Here is a 21,505-nt window from a genome sequence, read left to right on the forward strand (position 1 = left end):
TATTTACACTTAAAGCATTCTAACATTTGGTATCAGTGGAGTTTTTAAGTGTATTGTCGCCTGAGCCTTTGTAAAATTGTAAAAGGGCCAAGGAGAGGGCATTCATTGGAGACCCCTATTCAACCATAGTCTTATTGCATTATAGGTGTAATTGTTGCTGTGACTGCTGCTATCAATGGATATACAGTATATATGTGTATGTATGTGTGTGTGTGTGTGTGTGTGTGTGTGTGTGTATGTATGTATGTGTTACATATATATATGTATTTGTGTTACTAAGTTACTAAGTTACTAAGTTACTTAGTGGCTAAGACTTCTGCCTAAGATATAATACAGCCCAGGTTCGAATCCCAGTAAGGGTATGGCTATATATTTGTTACAAATACAACACATATATATATATATATATATATATATATATATATATATATATATATATATATATATATATATATATATATATATATATATATATATATATATATATATATATATATATATATATATATATATATATATATATATATATATATATATATATGCTACAACCCCTGGTATGACTATACACACACACACACACACACACACACACACACACAATGTGCAACTAATTCAGGATTACATTTTAATTCATCAAATTTACTGCCTTGACTCAAAATATCAATGGTTTAGATGTGAAGCCCAGCCCAGAGGTGAAGTTCCTTATGCGAAACCCAGCGCCATTGCTTTCATTGTCTTCCTTTCTCCCAGATGAAGGTCTAGGGCGCACTAGAGGTAGGGTCATGTGATTAAAATCCCTGTCCTGTCTTGAAATGTACTTAGACCACCAGCCATTATTGGTCTGCCTATAGACATCATAAGTTGTCAAAATGAAAAAAAAAGATAATTTGATGCACACTCCCTGAACTCTCCAGGGAAAATACAGTATATTTAATCTTGGGTTAATCTAATAGGGAGGGAGCGGAATCCTTCTTTGCCCCCTGATTAACCCAGTATTTTATGAAAACACATTGCCATTAGGATCTGTAGAATTTCTGTAGACAACCAAATCACATATGCAAAACTTCTGAATATCATTTCAAAACACAGTTGGTTATATTTATAAGATTAAGAAGGTTATTGTTCAATTTGAAAAAAGCTGTTTAACTCTTAAATCAATATATCAGACTCAGAAGTGTGTAATTGGATAAGTGATGACACTGAAATTATCTGAGAAATTATCAAAATGAGTATAAGAATGTGTTTGCTGATTCCAGTCATGATCTGTCTTCAATCATTAAGGCATAATTAGTTTTCATGGATCTTCAGAGCTTCCCCAAATGAGATTATGCAGATGATTGATCTGAGGCTACGTTAGAAGAAATGTTTTCTGACTGAAGCAGGAATGTTGTGTAAGCCATTTCAGCTTCCTCTTTAGAACCCTAAAATGAATAGAAATCCCAGCATTATTTTAATGGAGCCTGAGGATAACGTGATGAGGAGCCTAACCAAAATTGTCATCTTTTTTAAAACAGTCATCCCCAAACTGGATATTCTCCAGGTATATAATCTCAGCTCTACAAATCAGCCAGTATGGCTGCCTTAAATACTAATAATTGTATTGCAGCCTAAACTTTAATGCTATAATTTCATGCTAATATTCATTATAGTAAATGCAATATGCAATTACTTCCTACAATATTAGGAATCTAAACTGCATGAGATCATTGGTTCATTTAACCCATTATTGACACTAATGAGAAACAACTTTCAGAGTTTCAAATCCATTTTCCCCCCAGCTAAACCAGCAAGAAACAGAACTGAACCTGGAATTGTTGCTAAACTATGTATCTTCCAGTCTACAATAGTTGGTACAATATTTCAAACAATATGGCTTACAAAAGGTTTGGGAGAAGGTTTTACAATATCAAATAAAATAAGCTGTTCATTTAAAATTATAATGTAAAATTACATAATTACAAAACCAAAATAACATGACAATCTTTTTTAAATGGTCCAACATCGATTGCTTTTTGTACGTTGCTCAGAGTCCTTTCTGGTGATATTGGTGTATTATGTAAATTTGATTAATAAATGAATAAATTTATCCAACTTCCAAAACTATCACTATGATGAGCTAGAATAGTACTATGAAACAAGAAGACATTTATTTTCCTCAAAATTGAGCCAACTTTACTCCAAAGTACAGAAAATTCTGCAGTTAGGGACAACCATAAGAAAGTTTGTGCTTGACAAAAGTATTGCTAAAAGAGAGAATGATATAAAAGACATTAATAGAGAAAAGTCTCTGCATACTATCTTAAGCTCTAAAAGCAAATAAATAAACATACAAATGAATACTATTAATCCATTATAGTCCTCTCAAAATAATATAATTTGTCCTTACCCTCTTTGGCTTACCCTTAGGACTGCCTGATTGCTCTGAAAAGAATACAAGATAGTTTGAATGTTAAAAAAGAAAACTTCATGTATTCATCAATTCTATAATTGGCAAAATAATGTAACTTCATTGCTGACAAAGTGACAATTATATTTGGCTAGTAAGTATCAAACCACAATCAAAATACATGTTGAATAGCATTACCATCCTTCTTTCCCATTTGGGTCTCATAAAATTCTTCCATGTGTGCATTGTCCTTTGCCCCATACTGTCTCACATTCTCAAACTCTGTCATGCTGATATTTGTCCTGTAGCTTCCAACTGATACAAGATCTATAAAAAGAAAAAGAACATTTCACTATAATTTGTTCCACCTTAGATTCTATATACATATTGTATTAATTTTAGAAGAGAAAAGCTAATATAGATTGTAGCTTTATTGCTGAAATCTTATTGAAGTACTATTTGAAGGAGCTACCAGAGATGCAGCTTGGGTCAGAAAAGCTCACAACATGGTATTTGCATTGTTCCATTAATTAAAGGGCCACAATCCACAGGTATGTTAGAGAAGGTTTTAGGACTAAATCTAAGCTCTTCTAATACCACACTAAAGAAATCTATAAACTGTGACAGCCCTAACACAGATAACATTAATTCATTCTTTCTGGGTTTAATAGGAGAGGAGGGGGAGAGGGAGAGAGGGAGAGAGAGAGAATGAACAGAAAAAAATACTGGAATGATTTTATTTTATTTTTGAATTATTCAGCCATGGTACATTTTTAATCCAGACTGTAAAGTTTCTAATTTTTACCTCGTAATTTTATTTCTATATGTAAAAGCATTCTTTGCCCTATTTGATGCTCAAAACTATGCTAAAGCAATTAGTACAGAAATTAAAATGGCTTCCAAGGAGGTTATATTTAGTATAGACTCACCAGAATTCCTAAATAATCCGAACTTCTTTATAGTAAAGGCAGTGATGAGAAGCAGAAACACAAGTCCAAAGGGGATCAAAGTGGCAAGAAGAACAACAGAGTTCTTATTTTCACCATGGCTGGAAAAGAAGCAAAATTGGCATAGCAAATATACAGTATTAGTACAGTTTTAATAATACTTTTCAGAAAGCCAGTGAAGAAGTTCCAAAATGTAATGCTATAGGAATGAACTTCATTCCATCAAGGCTCTCTTTTGTTAATATTTCCATCTTGACTCTAAGAAAGAGATTGGGAACATTAGCTTTTAATTTTTGATTGGTTGTAGTTTTCCTTGTTTGCAGAAAAAAGCCTACAACACCCACATATGCCCACACTGATGTACAGAATGAAATGGCATACTGTATAGACCTGGGGAAAGCTATGATAATTATTTTTCATTAGTCTCAGTAGCAGTCATGTATACTAGGGAATACTGGGTGTATATGGCCACCTTCCTGGATAATATCCTGTTGAGCAACGTAGTGCTTTACCAGCATGATACAAATTTGGATTGACTTTAAAAATCTGATTAAGACTGAAATAGCCTGAAACTAGTTATATTTCTCTTCTAGAAATGAGATGAATTCCTGAATTGTGTTTCTGTGCAATTGCAATAACCCAGCACTTACAACGCACCAACCTGACACTTCTTACATCATTTTTGGTTCTCCAGAATTGCAAATTAATTTTCTACTGGTTAATATTATTTAAGCCAATAATTATATGGGGATGCTGTTCCCCTTAAATACTTTTGATTCTCTATATGCATGCATTCATAAATCATTATTAATTATTTTCAAAGCAGCTTACCTGCCTAAGGAAGTTTCACTTCCAGCTGCCTGATTGGCTTTGTCTAAGGGAGAATTCCTATTAACAGGATTTATTTCAGGAATGACAATCTCTTCATTGGGGTCTTCATTTCTTCTGGATGCTTCTTCAAAATTTAGAAGTACTATTTAGGAGTATTTGGGGAGTTGGTAACCCAGAAGCAAATGAGAACATAAAAGCCAAGAAAAAAAAAACAGCAAAAAATCAATGAGATCATACTTAAGTTACATTCTTTTTCATAAGTAAAGGTAAAGGTTCCCCTCACATATATGTGCTAGTTGTTCTCGACTCTAGGGAGCGGTGCTCATCTCCATTTCAAAGCCAAAGAACCAGCCCTGTCTGGCATGACTAAACAATGAAGGCACACGGAACGCTGTTACCTTCCACCAAAGGTGGTTCCTATTTTTTCTACTTGTATTTTTATATGCTTCCGAACTGCTAGGTTGGCAGAAAGTGGGACAAGTAATGGGAACTCATTCCATTATGCAGTGCTAGGGATTCAAATCGCCGAACTGCCAACTGTTCTGATCGACAAGCTCAGAGTCTTGGCCACTGAGCCACCGCATCTCTTTAAAACTACATAAGTCAGCTAATGAAGACAATTATACCATAGAGAAGGAAGTTGAGAATATCATCCTGAAAGAAGGAACAGTTCTATGTTGGTGATGCAGAAATAACTTCCAAGACTTTGATAAGACTTTGACTAAGTGCAGCTGAAAATTGGAAGGGGTATAATCTAATTTGGTTCCCTATTGTTTAGACTCACCTCCTTGTACTTGTAGCTGCAATGCAGCTGTTTCTCCATATTGCTGTCCATGTTTAACACCACACCAATACCATCCTTGGTCTATGGGTGCCACCTGGTCAAAGTTCAAAGATAAAATTCCATTATCTTTGTCACAGCTAACTACCAAGCCGGTCTGGTTTTGTTCAGATGAGATGAGTGGTTTACATTCAGTGTTCTTCCATTTGCACCAATATTTCTGATATGTAAAATATTTGCATGGATAAGAGCATGATATAGTCAGAGGAGAGCCAGCAACCGCACGAACTTGTTTCTTTGTTAGTAATGAAGGTTGTCCTGTGTCAGGAGAAAGAAAAAAAGTGTAATAACCCCTCCCAAACATTTGAAAACAGAGCGCTTGATTTTTACCATCACTAAAATGATTGATTATCTGGTCAACATAATGCAGCTTCCTTACCCACTGAAGCTACACAGCTATAATGCAAGCAGAAACTTGCCGTCCTTTCTTTGGCATATAATCAATGGGTAACTGTCACACTTGAATTAGGCAATTAACTAATTTAACAGAGATGGTAGTTCCTATGAATCTTTCATATGAAAACCTTAGTTATTAATGTGGAGAACAACATACATGGTAAACTGCACACATTGCATTGTGATATAGTAGCTAAAGTGTTGTGAAATCTTGATTTAAATCTCCATTAGCCAGTTAATTGTCTTCTTGAAAAAAAAAGTTTTTTCCCCAAACAAAGATGTTACACAACAAGATATGCAACAATTTACTTGAGGAAAATAGAAATGATATTCTGAATAAAAAATTGTCACCAGATATAAAGAGAAAACAGAATTAGGCTTTAAAACTTAAAAAGGAAATAAAAATCATAATCCTAGAAAACAACTGGAATAATTTCTGTTTGCCGCATTTATAAATGAGACTATTTCAAATGGTAAGAAATTTGTAAGAAAGTCAAAAATCATCTGAATGGATTAGAAAGGCCTTTATAGAAGGAAGAAGGACTATTAAATCAGTTAATTTTGTCCGGGATTAGAAAATATGGATTTGCTTACATTTGACATGAAGTAAAAGTCTTTTTTCCTTTTTTCCTTTATGTACTTATTTTTGTAATAATCTTATTAAGAATTTTGGAAAGAACAATAAAAGATAATATGAAGTCAAAGGAAAAGCTGCACATTTCTGAAATGTAGATGTGCTGATGGGTTAGAGTAGACACATGCAATATATATTTGAACAGGATAAGTTTGTATTTGGAAAGTTGTATATTGGAGCTTGCTTTTCAGAGAAATGGTCTTTCTTGTCATGGTAAATTGGAGTAGTTTTTTTAGTTTTTTTATATTAGTTTATTGGGCCACTTTATATCTTTTTAATAGGATTTTGTTATGCTTAAGAGTTGGGATGTGTATTGTGAAATATTATATATGTTAATTATATTAAAATCTTAGAACTTTTTTTTGGATCTTTTGCTGGTAATTGGATGAAGAATAATATTACTTATTTGATTGGCTTATTGTTAAGTTATGGGTTATGAGATGAAAAGTTTTACATTTGTCAGCTAAACAGAAGTGAAGAGATTGTGGAATTGTTTATAGTTGTCGTGGTGAGGGTGGGAAGTCACTTTCTGGGGTTGCAGCAGGGTTCTATTTATACTTTTTTCTTGATTTAAAAAAATAAAAATAAACGGGGAAAAGATTTTGGTTATGGATGCATCCTGATCAAACATGTAGAAATTTAAAGTTGAGAATTATTGGCCTGACACTGAGGTGCACTGGATAAAACTATGTCTACCCTTCTTCAAACTAATGTAATAACTTAGACACATATTTATAAGATCACATCAAAATCACGTGAAGTGTTAATACCACTTTATAATGCCTTGGTAAGGCCAGACTTGGAATACTGCATTCAGTTTTGGTCGCCATGATGTAAAAAAGATGTGGAGACTCTAGAAAGAGTGCAGAGAAGAGCAACAAAGATGATTAGGGGACTGGAGACTAAAACATATGAAGAACAGTTGCAGGAACTGGGTATGTTTAGCTTAAGAGAAAGAAGGACTAGGGGAGACATGATAGCATTGTTCCAATATCTCAGGGGTTGCCACAAAGAAGAGGGAGTCAAACTATTCTCCAAATCACCTGAGGGTAGAACAAGAAGCAATGGGTGGAAACTAATCAAGGAGAGAAGCGACCTGGAACTGAGGAGAAAATTCCTGACAGTTAGAACAATTAATCAGTGGAACGGCTTGCCTCCAGAAGTTGTGAATGCCTCAACACTGGAAGTCTTTAAGAAGATGTTGGATAGCCATCTGTCTGAAACGGTATAGGGTTTCCTGCCTAGGCAAGGGGTTGGACTAGAAGACCTCCAAGGTCCATTCCAATTCTACTATTGTATTGTATTGTATTGTATTGTATTGTATTATAGACATCTATAATGCTAAAAGGCTGGGAATTCTGTAATTTGCATTCCCAATCCACCTGAAAGCTCCCTGATGGAGAAATGGTGACATAGATATAAAGAGTCTTTCAGTACCCAATATTTCAACAGCAAATTAAATTTCTGTTTCTATCTACCTCTCCTACCAAAACAGCAACAACAGGATTTAAGAGTACTGCAAGCTAGATATAAATACTGTATTTATATATGTATATGTATATACATGTATATGTTATTTTATTTTTAATTTATTATAGAAATCTTGAGATGCTAAATTTGAAATGAATAAAAATCATGGACAGTGGGGAATGATACTTTCAAAACAAAGACAAGCTACCTAGTAGAACTTTTTGCTTGGATAACAGCAAGGGGGACAAGAGTTACTTCCCCTTCTTACTCATCTTCCTGCTTACCATTTACATATTATTTCTATTATTCTATTCTATTGTGTTTATTTTGACTTTCCATCTGGGTTTCAAACAGCAACCCCCAAAGATTCAGGTAGCCCAAGCCAGTCTGGCTTTCAAAAGGTCTTTAAGGACATGCTCATCTGAGAGTCCATTTTAATTGTCTGAATGTGCTAATTGTCTTTGATGCAATAAGTTTTAATCTGCTGGATTTTTTTTAATTAGTTGCTTGAGCAGGTGGCCTTATATTAATTATGCAGAATAGCATTTCTCTGTAAATATATCTTATTTAAAACCAAGAGAATGGTTGATATGGCTTAGGTTTATTTTTTGCAGGAACTCATCAGTTAAGCAAAGGACATTCCTAAGATACATTAGCACCAAGCAGTACCTTCTACAATCTTCACCTCTACTGAGGACTTCCTTTCCGTTTTTCCATTAGTCATACACCAGTAATAGCCTATGTCATCCTTTTGCAGTTGGTTCAGTATGATAGTGAATGTGCCATTTTCTGGATCATCATGCATCACAAGTCTTCCCTCATAGGAATCCAGCACAAAGCCTTTGCTGCTTATTAATTCAGTACATCCATGTTTTCTCCACTTGCACCAGTATTTCAATGTATTGTTTTCTTTTGGATTGTAATGACATTCAACAGTCACAGAGCCACCCTGGACTCCATTTAACACTGACTGTTGTTTAGGTGCCAATCCATCTACAGATAGAAATATAAGCATAAAATTATAAAAAAATGTTATTATAATTGTTTTCTCAATTAGTTAATTATTTGTAGAGACAGATTTGGAATCCAAGAGTTCTTTCACTTACCTTCATAGACATGTAGATCTAACTTTTTGGATTCTCCATCTGCTCCATAATTCCCAACTCCACAAAGATATAAACCTGAATCTTCTTTCTTTAACTGGCTCACAATGACACTGAAAGATCCAGGTGTACCAAGATTGGTCAACAGAGTTCTTCCTAAGTAGGTTGGTTCCACATTTCCATATGTATCAATCACATTGTTACAGTTGCTCTTTGTCATCTTGCACAGGTATTTCCTGTAACTTGCATACTGCAGACCAAAGTCGCAGGTCATGGTCACTGTTTTTTGCTGCTCAGCATAATAAAGTTGTGCTTCCTCGGGTAGTACTTGGTCTGCATTAAAGTAATGACAAGTCATTAGATGCATTTATTCTGCTTCCTTTATACTGTTTTCTTGCAATATCACACAATGGTTTATATTAGCATTTTGACTAACAGTTATTTATATTATGTTAGCATTTTAGCTACAACTATAACAGATAAGTACTATCAACAGTAGCTTGATAAACCATAAGCTTATTTAATAATAAGCTTTATCAAAACTTGGTGACCCTGGTAAACTGTGCCTAACTTGGCACCCTACAAATAGAGCTCATTCTCTTAACACGAAGGAGCTGCTTCTGGATCTTGGTCACAAAAAATACTGTTCCAAAAGCAAAGTGTTTGCTCACTTTTCTCTCTGGCCAGCTGATCAGCATGGACTGTTGTTTTTCTGTTGCAATTAATGACACAAAACAAAGCAATCTAGTTCCCCATAGGTTCTCGTTAGGATAAAAGCACAATATGATTAATTGTTAAGGGTGGGGGGAGAAAGAGCAGGAATGATACTTTTATTAGTACAATGAGTATATGGATATGGTATGGTGTGCACGTAAATGAACATATGAAGGAACAAAAGTATGCATGCAGTTCTTAATCCTGGTTGGCACTCCAGGTTTTCCCCATTCAACTGAAAGTTCAAGATCCTGCCCCAACACCCACAAGTTCATCACATGGTCCAATCTTTCACTGCCACGAAGACAGATTCCTCCCATCCAGATCTGGCCAGGTGCAGAGACAAAGTTGACCTTGACTTTCAGAGAAGAATGTTATTATGGCTACACATCACCCAACTCCACATAACCCCCCTTCTCAGTTTCCCACAATAGAAAGTGTTGCAGGCCTGAAGTCCAAAAAGAAAAGATGGCTTGCAGGTCTGAGACATATGTTACTATGATATCTCGGACTACATGAACATTTTGTCTCCACCCCGCCCTCCATACCCAATTGTGGTATGGAAAGAAATCACTGAAAGACATTTTAAATTTCTATGTCTACTTTTTGACATAACAAATGTAGCAAGCAACAGAAAACTTGAAGACATTTTTACTCCCTACCCACTAAAGTTTATACTGTGCTGTAATCCTTTCCCCATACACCAATTTTGTCAGGTAGCTCTTTCAGAGAATGTCTTCTTAGAATTAAACTATAAAGTATATACATTTTTATTAAAGGGGAAAACATAACACAGATCAATTATCTTCACAAAGTGTATTTATTTTAAGAAATTCTTAGCTGTGCATTTATTTAAAAAGTGTGTGTGTGTGTGTGTGTATACACACACACATGTTTCAATCTATAATACAATTCATGAAATATTTCTCTTTGAGATGGGTTAAATAAACCTAATACATTTCTGCTAGGGAAGGTCCACATTTAGCAATCTTAATGTATTATCTAAGAAAATCGAGAGGATTAGAAAATAGTACCTTGAGTAACTTCCAGCTTGACTTTAAAGGACAATCCATAGTCATTTAAACCAATGCCACATCTGTATAGACCCATATCTTTGAGTCTCAGGTCAGATATTTTTATGATGAACATGCCATTCTCTGGAAAGTCAGTTATGGAGGCTCTGTCTTTGTAATCTTTGAGAACAAAACCATTTGATGAAATAAAGGTGTAACAATGTCTTGTTGATTCCTTGCACCAGTATTTCCTGGAATGAATATTCACACCAGTGGAAGGATAGAAACATTTGATACTCACGGAACCTTCCACCAATCCAGTTATCTGCTTTGGGCCAAAGAGGACATTTGAAGCTGAAACTGAGAAAAGGAAATAATATGGGAACATGTAAGTATATGTATACTTATATAATATTCAACACACCTTGTTAGATTGGGTAATGGATAGACACACACAGGCTAATGGTAACAACAGCTCTTTATTAAATGCACCAAGTGAGAACAATCCAACGAAGGTTGAGTCTGACAGCAGCCCTTTTATAGGGAGCTGTCAGACCCTTCAATCAATGAGATTAAACCTCTGTTCCCACTGGAACAGGGGACCTTGGTGGAAACCACTATAGTTGAAGCTAGTATGTAACACCCCTCCCCTCTTAGATGGAACAATCCTACTGGTCACATAGTCATGCAGGTGGGTGGGCTCTGCAGGTGGGTGGGCTCTTTTGGGTAGCTCTGCCTGACCTGTGCAGTTTAGTGAAAGGGTGTTCTTTGAGCAGGTCAGGCGGACCTGTGTACTCCGCAGCTCCACTTGGTGGAAGCTCCTGGAACCTTTCACAGGCCGTGGCTGGAGCTTCTAGAGCAGGTTCATTCAGAGCTCACTGAGGGCCTGCAACACAACCAGATAAGTTCCCCGGTCCCCTCGGGCTTGAGCTGCCTGTGGAAGGAATGGTGTATTGCTCCCTTTGGGTAGGGCTTTGGCTAACTCATGCAGGAGTTACCTCTGGTTGTCTAAGAGTGGAGTTGGCCACAGAGTTGGTCAATGTGCCTTCTCCAATTCCAACTGTCCTCAAGCGCTACGAGATAAGAGCGAGGCCTGGTGGTGTCTATCACTGTGGCAGGAATCCACAGAGTTAACCAGGCATAGTTGTGGGCGTAAACTGAATCCCCTATGCTAAAGTTCCGAATTTTGCTTGTGGAGTCAGGGGGTGATGCGGCAGAATAGTTTGGGTGTAGCCGGTCCAAGTGGGACCTTAGCCGGTGACCCATGAGAAGCTCGGAGGGGCTTCTCCCTATAGTGGGATATGTTGGATTAGCAGATAATGGTCAACCCGTGTTTGCCAATCTCCCGGGCCCTTCCTAGAGAGGGCCTCTTTTGCAGATCTCACCATTCTCTCCACCGGACCATTGGAGGCCGGATGGAATAGCGCCACCAGGGCATGTTTGATTCCCTGAGCTGCTAAGAAGGTCTCGAATTGCCTGGCCATGAATTGGGGCCCGTTGTCAGAGACCAAGATGTCGGGCAGGCCGTGTGTGGAGAAAAGTCTCCATAGTACCTTGATGACCGCTTCTGCCGTAGTAGAGGTCATCAGGACTACCTCTACCCATTTTGAGTAGGCATCCACAACTACGAGGAATGTCTGGCCATGTACTGGGCCAGCAAAATCAATGTGCACCCTAGATCACAGTGCTTGAGGTGACTTCCACTCCTTAGTGGGTGCCTCTGGGGGAGCTGGTCTGGACTCCTGGCACGGTGTGCAGGTAGCCACCCATTCTTCGATCTCCCTATCCATGCTGGCCACCACTCGTAACTCCTAGCCAAAGACTTCATCCTGACAATTCCAGGATGCCCTACGTGTAAAGCCTCTAATACTGCAATGCATAGTTTGGGTGGAACAATGACCCGGTCCCCCCACAGCAAACAGCCATTTACAACAGATAATTCGTCACGTTTACCATGGTACATTTTGAATTCAGACCCAATAGGCCCCTTGGGCCACCACCTCCACACCCAGTTCAAAATTTGTTTGATGGTGGAGTCCTTTGCAGAGTGACGGGCAACGTCACTGGGCAAGACAGGACCAGTCTCTAGGCAATCAATGAGAAGGACTGGCGTCTCAGGGATAGGGTCAGCAAGAAGTTCTGGCAGCGGGCAGTGGCTCAAGGCATTGGCATGCCCCAAAGTGGAGCCTGGTCAGTGGATGAGATGGTAGGAGTAGGCAGCAAGAAAGATGGTCCATCTGGTCATCCGCGGTGATAATGACACAGGAGTAGGTTGGTCCCCAGCCAGTAAGTCCAGTAGTGGTTTGTGGTCTGTAATGAGTTTGAAATCACAGCCGTATAGGTACTCATGGAACCTTTTTACTCCGGCCACTGCTGCCAAAGCCTCATGGTCCAGCTGGCTGTAGTTCCACTTGGCAGCGGACAAGGTCCTAGAGTAAAAGGCTATTGGAGCCTCGGTTCCATTGGGCATGCGGTGGCTGAGGACGGCTCTGATGCAGGTCAACACCAGTGGCAGGGTCTGGCTGTACTGCACCAGGAAAGTATCTGCTGAGAGAAGTCTTTTTACCACTGCAAATGTGGTGGCTTCAGCTCTGCCCCAGGACCACTTTGCAGTCTTAGCCAGGAGATGGTGTAAGGGCTCAGCAATGGTGGCTTTCTGTTTAAGAAAGACGCTGTATAAATTAAGGAGTCCGAGGAACGCCTGTAGCTCGGTTTGATTGCGAAGTGTAGGGGCATCCTGAATTGCTTTAATTTTTTTCGAGGTCGGATGCATTCCAGAGCCATCGATTAGGTACCCTAGGAACTCAACCTTTGGCATGTTAATTTGGCATTTTTCTTTCTTGAGATGGAGGCCTTTGTCTCTAATTCGAGCCAAAACAGTTCGTATGCATTTGAAAAGTTGTGCATCATTTGCAACCGATACCAAAATGTCATTGAAATAGGGGATGACTCCTGGAATCCCCTGCAAAAGCTATTCCATGACGCTTTGGAACAGTCCAGGGGCGATACTAACACCAAATTGCAGGCAGTGACATCTGAATGCACCCCTGTGCATCACAGTGGTTTGGGCCTCCACCGTAGTACATCACCGTAGTTTGGGCCTCCATTGTTGGTATGCCTGCACCATGTCCAATTTAGCAAATACTTTGCCGGGGCCTAATGAATGTAATAGGTGCTGTACAATTGGTACAGGATAAGCGCTTTGTTGTAATGCTTTATTGATTGTGCATTTGTAGTCTGCGCAGATGCAGACAGACCCATCAGATTTGATAGGTGTTACTATAGGAGTCTCCCAGCGTGGATGATCAATCAGCTCTAGGATTCCCTGACCTATGAGCTTGTCAATTTCCAGATCTATTTTAGGGCGGAGAGCGAAAGGTTCTCTCCTGGGCTTTAGCCTTATGGGGGCTATGTTGGGGTCCAAATTAAAGGAGATTGGAGTCCCCACATGCTTACCCAGACAAGTGCTGAAGACGTCCTCGAACTCCTTAAAAATTGCTTCAGCGCTTTCGTCTTTCAAGGTGTTGATACTGGTCACTTCTAGGCCCAGGGCTTCGAACCAGTCAAACCCCAGGAGCCTCTGCAGGTCGCTGCTGACCACCATCACTGGGAGCTGGCTGCTGTACTTCTTAAATTGCACCCAGAAGGTGCCCTGGCCCACGATGGGCACTCGGTTCCCCTGGTAATCGCGAAGACAGATGTCAGGGGCACGTAGATACTGCTTCTTCAGGCTAGGGATAGCCCGCTTGAGCATGGACCATGGCATGATGGTCAGTGATGACCCCGTGTCAATCTCCATCTTGCATGGAGACTCCTCGATGAGGACTGTGACCTTCAGTTTTGGCCGCTTAGTGCATACTTGGCCGATTGAGGTAGGTGACTGGCGTTGCCCTCTGAGTGCCGTGGTGGCTTCTGCCATGTCCCTTGGTTGATCCTCTGCTGGTGGTTAGCTCGGCTTCTTGGCTGCCAGGTCGTCATGGGCAATGTTCCCTCTAATTTTTTTTCGATGTGAGCAGAAAAGTATAGTGTTTGAGCGGCACATTTTCATGCCTGAGCACCCGAATTTTTTTCACAGATGTCACCTAAGACAACGAAATCAGTATTATTTGAAACTCAAAGTTATGTTTCTTCAAGGTACCCGCTTAATTCAAAGTGTTATATAATATCAGTATCACTTAACAACGCTCCTGCTTAGCAACCAAAATGTTGGCTCAGAAACTCTGGCATTTGAAGCACGCAACTCTTAAAGCTGTCAAGTTACAAGACCCTTGCACCCCTAACCCTTTAGGGAAAAAAACCCCCAGGGGTCTTCAAACCTGACAGCTTTAAGATTTGTGGACTTCAACTCCCAGAATTTCTCCTCCAGTCCTGTTGGCTCAGGAACTCTGGCATTTGAAGCATGGAAGTCTTAAAGCTGTCAAGTTACAAGACCCTTCCACCCCTAGAAAAAAAATGCAGAGCTCTTCAAACCTGACAGCTTTAACACTTGTGGACTTCAACTCCCAGAATTCCTCCTCCAGTCATGTTGCAGCGACGTCATCTGCGTGGATCTGCTCCATCTCTGCTTTCTTCATTGTGGGCAGGGCTGCTGCTGAAGTTGCCGACGAGTTGCCACCAGAATAACTGCTGCTACCTCCTCCTCCTCCAACAGCACCACCAGATTTGCTCCTGAGCTCAGCGCTGGGTAACCCGTGCCCACTCCTCCTCCTCCGTGCTTTTGAAGAACCATGAGGCTTTTTTTCCCCCTGCTCCCTCCCCGCCTTCCTACTGTCTCCCGCAGCCTCATGGCTCTTCAAAAGCACGGCGGAGGAGGAGGAGGGGGCAGGCAGGGGTAACCCAGCGCTGACTGAGCTCAGCTGCTCCGAGCAGAGGGGAGGCGCCGCTGCCACGCGCGGAGATGCCGGCTGGAGCTTTGCCGGCTTCATCTCAGCCGCAGCGCCGGGCGGCAAATCCGGCAGTGCTGCCTGTTAGAGGAGGAGGAGGAGGAGGTGGCAGCAGTTCTTCTGGTGGCGGTGGGGGCTTTGGGGCTTCACAACTAGCCTCAGTCGCCCCGTGCTCCTCAAAGCAAGTCTGGGGAAGTCCTTTGCAGGCGGCCCATTCTAGCTGCCTGCAAAGGACCTCCCCAGCTTCCAAAGCCTGTGGCAATAGAAATCACTGCGCGGCAGTTGAAAACTGCTGTGCGGTGTTTTCTTGCCACCTGCGCGCTAGCGCAGCCGTGCACCTTAGAGGGAACGTAGGTCATGGGGTGCTCGCTTTTGCACACACCTTGGCGATGTTCCCTTTATGCTCGCAGCGTTGGCAGGTAGAGTCGCAGAAAAGGCAAGCCGATCGGGCATTACCTTCTCCGCAGCTAACACAAGGCAGGAATTGTTGTTCAAATTTGCATGCCAGCTTGGTGCGGCTACTGCGCATGCAGCAGTTGTCATCTTCTTCGCCTTCAAAGCTCTTTGCCTCTGCAGCTTCATGGTGAATGTGTGTATTCTTCAATGCGTCTTGCAGAGTGTTTTGATGCTGCAGTGTCTCTGTGGACTTGACGGCCGATTCTGATGCCTGGCCTCATCCAAAGCAATTGGTTGAGTGATGTTAGACTTGGCAAGTAACCTCCTCTGTAAATTAATGTCCTGCACACCACAAATTATGCGGTCAAGAATGAGTTTGTCTAGGTCTCGGAACTTGCAGTATGCTGTGGCCTTTTGTAGCATCACAACGTACTCATTGATTGATTCGCCTTCCCGCTGGTTGCAAATGTTAAATTCATGACGGCGGATGTGCATAGACAGCTTGGGAGCATAGTGGGTCCTCAGCGTCTGCTGGAACATGGACCAAGCGACCGATTGTAGCGGTGTTGGTTCTGACAGGTCTTTGGCAGTTTCAAACACTTCCCGTCCACAGTAACCGAGGAACATGTTCTTCTTGCGGCCTTCAGAAAGGCCTATGAGGTCGTTGGCCTCAAGGAAGTAGTCAAACTGTAGCATATACGAGTCGCAGTGCTCCGTGACTGGGTCATACAGAGTCAGTGGGGCGTGTATGGCCATTTTGTGACCTGAGAGCATTTTGAGTTTGCTGCTCAAAAATGGCTGCTCGAAGCCGCGCTGAGCTCCGGGCTGGATGTACTGGCTGGATTTCTAAGCTCTTTTTGGTTCACCTAGTTGCTTTCCAATCCCACCTTCATAGCCAGTGTTAGATCGGGTAATGGATAGGCACACACAGGCTAATGGTAACAACAGCTCTTTATTAAATGCGACAAGTGAGAACAATCCAGTGAAGGTTGAGTCTGACAGCAGCCCTTTTATAGGGAGCTGTCAGACCCTTTGACCAATGAGATTAAACTTCTGTTCCTGCCGGAACAGAGGACCTTGGTGGAAACCACTATAGTTGAAGCTAGTATGTAACACACCTGACAAATTTGTTTTTCTGACAAAGAGAAAAATAAGCCCTATTTTCATCATTGACATTCAAGTGGAATTTCATTATTATTTCAGTTTTCTGAATAAAACAACTAAACCCACATTTTCTAACCCTTTATTGTCAAGAAATTCAGCATAATAGGAATATTGGAGCCTTAGTTTTTCCTCTGGAGTGGGAGCTGAACTGATTAGTTTGAGGGATTTCATTGTCTCAATTTTCTAGGACAACTGAAGCTTTCAGCATTATGGAACCATATACAGTTAGTCTTGATTGGTTGTTTGCTTCTTACTTGCTACTGTTCATTTAATGACAATTCAAAGGTTCAAAGGTCTTGGAAACAAGTGCCTTATGACCTATCCTTAGAATACAGAACATAGAATCATAGAGAGGGAAGGGACCTCAGAGATCCTCTAGTCCAACCCACTGCTTGAAGTTATAACTGTCACACCACCTCTGGAGTCAGATGATTGCAATTTGGATGCTTGGCAACTGGCTCACATTTACAACAGTTGCTATGTCTTTCGGTTACATGATTGCGATTTGAAAAGTTGCCAGCCAGCTTCCAACAAGCAAAGTCACTTGGGGAAGCCAGATTTGTTTAACCATCGCATGTCAGTCCTCCAAGGTAACCCAGACAAGAAACACAGCTACATGACCTAAATCTACTTAATTGTGTGGCTGCATTAACAGAACCTTAGTAAGCCTTCAAAACTTCCCGCCATCACTTTTTCTACATGATCCTTGAGGGTGGGTCCTGTCCAGTGGTGGCTTCCTACCGGTTCGGCCCGGTTCGGCCGAACTAGTAGTGGTTTGATGAACTGGGTTGCTGGAACTGCAGCGACCCAGGCCTGCCATGCCCCCGAACCAGTTCTCCTATGGTGGTGCCATCTTGATTTTCGGTTCTGCGCATGCGCAGAACAATTTCATTGTGATTTTTTTTCATTTTTTAACATTTTGCACATGTGCAAACCTATTTATGTGCAAATGTAAATGCCTGCAGACCGAACCAGCAGTAATGCCGGCAGCAACCCACCCCTGGTCCTTTCTAAGAGTCTTTTGTTGACTGCTAAGCTACTGGGAGCTCCTGCCTCCCTTGTCTGATTGTTTCCTGGGTAGCATCTCTTCCCATATTTCCCCAAGATCATTACCATAATCCATTAAACTGCACAATTCACTTAATTTATGCAGTGATGTACTTAATTTTGGTTTTTAGAAGGCATAACGAAAGTAAGAAATATTATATGTAAAAATAAAATGCAGAATGAAGGCTTTGTAATTAATTGTAGAGATAAGATAGCTTCTTATGTGCAATAGATTTTATTTTGGTTTTTATAAGATGCATTAAACATAATATTATAGATGATAGGATTTGGAATGAGGATATAAATGCTTATAACCTTGGGGGCAGGTAAAGAATCACTATTTTTTTAATATACGTGTGATGAAGGCTGAATATTAATTCTTTATATGTTTTTCTCTTTATTATATTCTTACTTTTTTCTTGCACTTTTTACTCCTTTCTATTCTAATTTTCCTTTAAGTTTAGTTTGTATTAGATTTTACTATTATAATAAATGTTTAAAATAAATATATGTATATGGAAAGAAACAAAGCTGAACTATTAAAACTCAGATGTTTAAAATTCTTCTGGACTATGACTAAAATATTTATTTGATTTAATTAAATCTGTTTTAATTCAATATGAGATATGAAATGTATCGGTAGTAAGCCTGTCTTGATTGTTACTTGCTCTGTCATAGGTATCTGTGGGTTGAAAGCCAACAACGTGTGCTAAGGGGACAAACAACACCTACATTTTGTTTAACATAGTTAATTTTTCTGTTGCTTATTTAAATACTCACCGCTTTCAAATTCCGCCTGGATAAAAGTTAAGACCAAGACAAAGAACAGGAGAGCCATTTCACAAGATAGTCCTGAAACCCAAAGTTCCTTGAAAAAAAAAATCAAATAGCCTTGTAAATTTAATGTATCTTAGATGTATGTATAGATTCAATCAAGTAAATAACTCAGAAGAAACAATATGAAGACTGCATAACAGTGGTGGGATTCAAATTTTTTTACTATCTGTTCTGTGGTCATGGCTTGGTGGATGTGGCATGATTTGGTGGGCGTGGCTTGGTGGGTACGACAGGGGATAAATACTGTAAAACCTCCATTCTCTCTCAATCAGCTGGGACTCAGGAAGCAGAGAATAGATGGGGTGGGGCCAGTCAAAGGTATTTTACCAGTTCTCCGAACTACTCAAAATTTTCTCCAGAACCTATCAGAACTTGCTGAATACCACCTGTGTTGTATACACTGGAGCTTTCTTTAAGATACAAGCAGTACCAGGTAGGCTTAAAGGGAGAGGCTATTTTATCTTCCCTTACTACTTAGATTTCAGCATCGATGTGGTTGCATTTCAAGATTATCAGTAATTTTGTGCCATAGGACTCTTACTTGAAAGAGAAGCCCTGTGGAAGTAATGAGATGCCTCTCAGAATATTCAAATACTGTGCTGCTATCAATCACTAGCTACATAAACATATAGACAAACCTGATACCTATGTACAATAAAAACACACACCCCTGCTTCCAAACTAATGTGTATTATGTGCTAATATTGTCATATGCATTAAAAAAAAGAAAGCAAATATACAGCTTAACTTTACATTGATCAAAGAGCAATTATGACTTTTGAACTTTGTCACCGTACAAATAAAAGGCACCTTTTGTCAGCAGAAGCAAATAAATAGCCAAGTTGCATGTTTCTGGATAAAATGGAAGTCAATTTAGTTGGTTGGCAGCCGCCCAGAGTTTAATATATGATAAGGGATTATAATAATTGTTCTAAATAAACAAATACATTTTACAGTTCTTAGGAAAAAGAAAACTGATGGGAAAGTATTCGTACCTAGAACAGTCACCCTACTAGATAAACATTGTATGAAATAAATTCATTATAACTACTACAGGAGCCACAGTGATTGGTTGGCACAACACACCATGATTAAAGTGCAGAATCTGGGGTTTCAGATTGCACTAATCTTCAACCACAAATGCAACTTCCTCCCAAATTGTAATGTAGAAAGGGAAAATTATTATGAGAATGAGTGAAACTAACTGTAAACTCAATAATAAATGTAATCACATGTATTATCTTGTCCTGGCCAAGGATATCTGCATGGGGAGTTCGAAAAGTCAAGAGGGTAGCTATGGTGACATGTGTGTATGTGCTAGACATATAAATAATAGTTGGACCTTCAATCATGCGGCCAACATTGACTTTGTTTAAAAAGCTCCATCCAGCACACAATAATAAAGCATTAAAACCATATTGCATTTGGCAATGATGAGTATCAGGATTCACATACCATAAGCATGTCATTACATGTTGCAGTAGCCCATTATTTTCATTATGATATTGTGGAAGACATGCTCCAAGCACATAGCCTAAATCATATCTTATGCGCTTGTTGCAATTTGACTCATAAACTTTTCCTAATTGGACAATGCACTTTTATTTTATTTTTTTATAAATAACTCCAGGTAGCGAACATATCCAACACATCTTACTCCTCGTATTTGTAATTTAATTCAGTTGGATTTATATAGATGGATAGAATAACTTTATTGTCACTTTGAACGTACACTAATCGGCATACATTGAAATGAAATGTCATTGCATACAGCTCTCAGAGGGTCACAGTCTAGTTCGGATGTATACATGAACATGTTGAGAAAAACGAATCTTGCGAGTTTACCAGACGGATGATAAAGCTGTTACAGTATCTGGTTTGAGATTGTTTCTTCAGAACTAGCACTATATAAAATTACAAAATAATTAACTTTCAGTACTAAACATTCACAAAACAATTTAGCATTTAATACTATATTCATACTTTTTTGGCTAATCAGTTAATTGGTTAAAAAAATTAAATGACTTTTAATAGTTTTCAATAGCCACAAGAGGGCATAGTTGTCTTCACCTACTGTCCTACACTTAACTTTTTTCTTCCTTCCTTCCTGGGATAATCAATCAATTTATTGCAATACAGCACAAGAAGAAAATAAATGTAAATACCCTTTACCCTTTGCACTATTCTCATTTGATTGGCTAAGGGAATATGTTGTTAGCTTTCTCAGCCTCACAACCTTCAAACCACAGAGGAAGTTGGGGGAGAATTATCCCATTAGGAATCAAAACTCCACTTTCTTTTTCAGAGAGTCTGAACTATAACTTTAACTTCAATGTAGGGGAGTTTTTTTCTGATTTTAGTGAGAATGTGTAGCATAGATTCTTAAAGTATGAAAAGAGAGAATGGATGAAGAAGAAAGAAAAAGAAAGAAAGGAAGATAGGAAGGAAGGAAAACAGAAAGAAAGAAAGAAATTTTGTAGAATTGAAAGTTGCTGTTTCTCACTGGTTAATCTCCGAGACACTCCTGTTGTTTGCCTACACTGAAAGTTGTCTAGGAATATCATTCCAATGATATGCATTTCCAATATGAAAATTTATTCTAATTTCAAAGATCATGTGACTCTTTAATTAGAGGATTACAGGATTACACTGTCTAGAATTATTATTTTTTTCATATGCATTACACCCTTATCCCAGAGGTGGTATGCTGCTGGTTTGCACCAGTTCAGGCAAATCGGTAATGGCGGCAGTGCAAGGCTCTGCCCGCCCACCCAAACATCATCAAGGACCTTCTGCGCATGCGGTAGTGAAGAAAATAGAATATCATTACTGCCTCATCCCTC

At 39.5% G+C, this 21,505-nt stretch overlaps 1 protein-coding gene across 3 annotated transcripts in view; it reads right to left on the reverse strand.

The window, feature by feature from the left end:
• Positions 1-585: 585 nt before the first annotated feature.
• The window catches only part of PIGR (polymeric immunoglobulin receptor), a 42,664-nt gene continuing 21,744 nt past the window's right edge, over positions 586-21,505 (reverse strand). For all 3 annotated transcript variants that reach the window (XM_081948849.1, XM_081948851.1, XM_081948850.1), the window contains 10 exons: positions 18,606-18,693; positions 10,357-10,695; positions 8,612-8,941; positions 8,175-8,498; positions 4,949-5,263; positions 4,165-4,306; positions 3,316-3,434; positions 2,585-2,713; positions 2,387-2,421; positions 586-1,421 (listed from right to left, as the gene is read on the reverse strand). In XM_081948849.1, coding sequence (XP_081804975.1) covers positions 1,326-1,421; positions 2,387-2,421; positions 2,585-2,713; positions 3,316-3,434; positions 4,165-4,306; positions 4,949-5,263; positions 8,175-8,498; positions 8,612-8,941; positions 10,357-10,695; positions 18,606-18,663 — 1,887 coding nt within the window. In that variant the 5' untranslated portion in view covers positions 18,664-18,693 and the 3' untranslated portion in view covers positions 586-1,325. The remainder of the gene's footprint in view (positions 1,422-2,386; positions 2,422-2,584; positions 2,714-3,315; positions 3,435-4,164; positions 4,307-4,948; positions 5,264-8,174; positions 8,499-8,611; positions 8,942-10,356; positions 10,696-18,605; positions 18,694-21,505) is intronic.

This window comes from Natrix helvetica (genome assembly GCF_964273705.1).
Source record: "Natrix helvetica genome assembly, chromosome: 3".
NCBI classification, from domain to species: Eukaryota; Metazoa; Chordata; class Lepidosauria; order Squamata; family Natricidae; genus Natrix; species Natrix helvetica.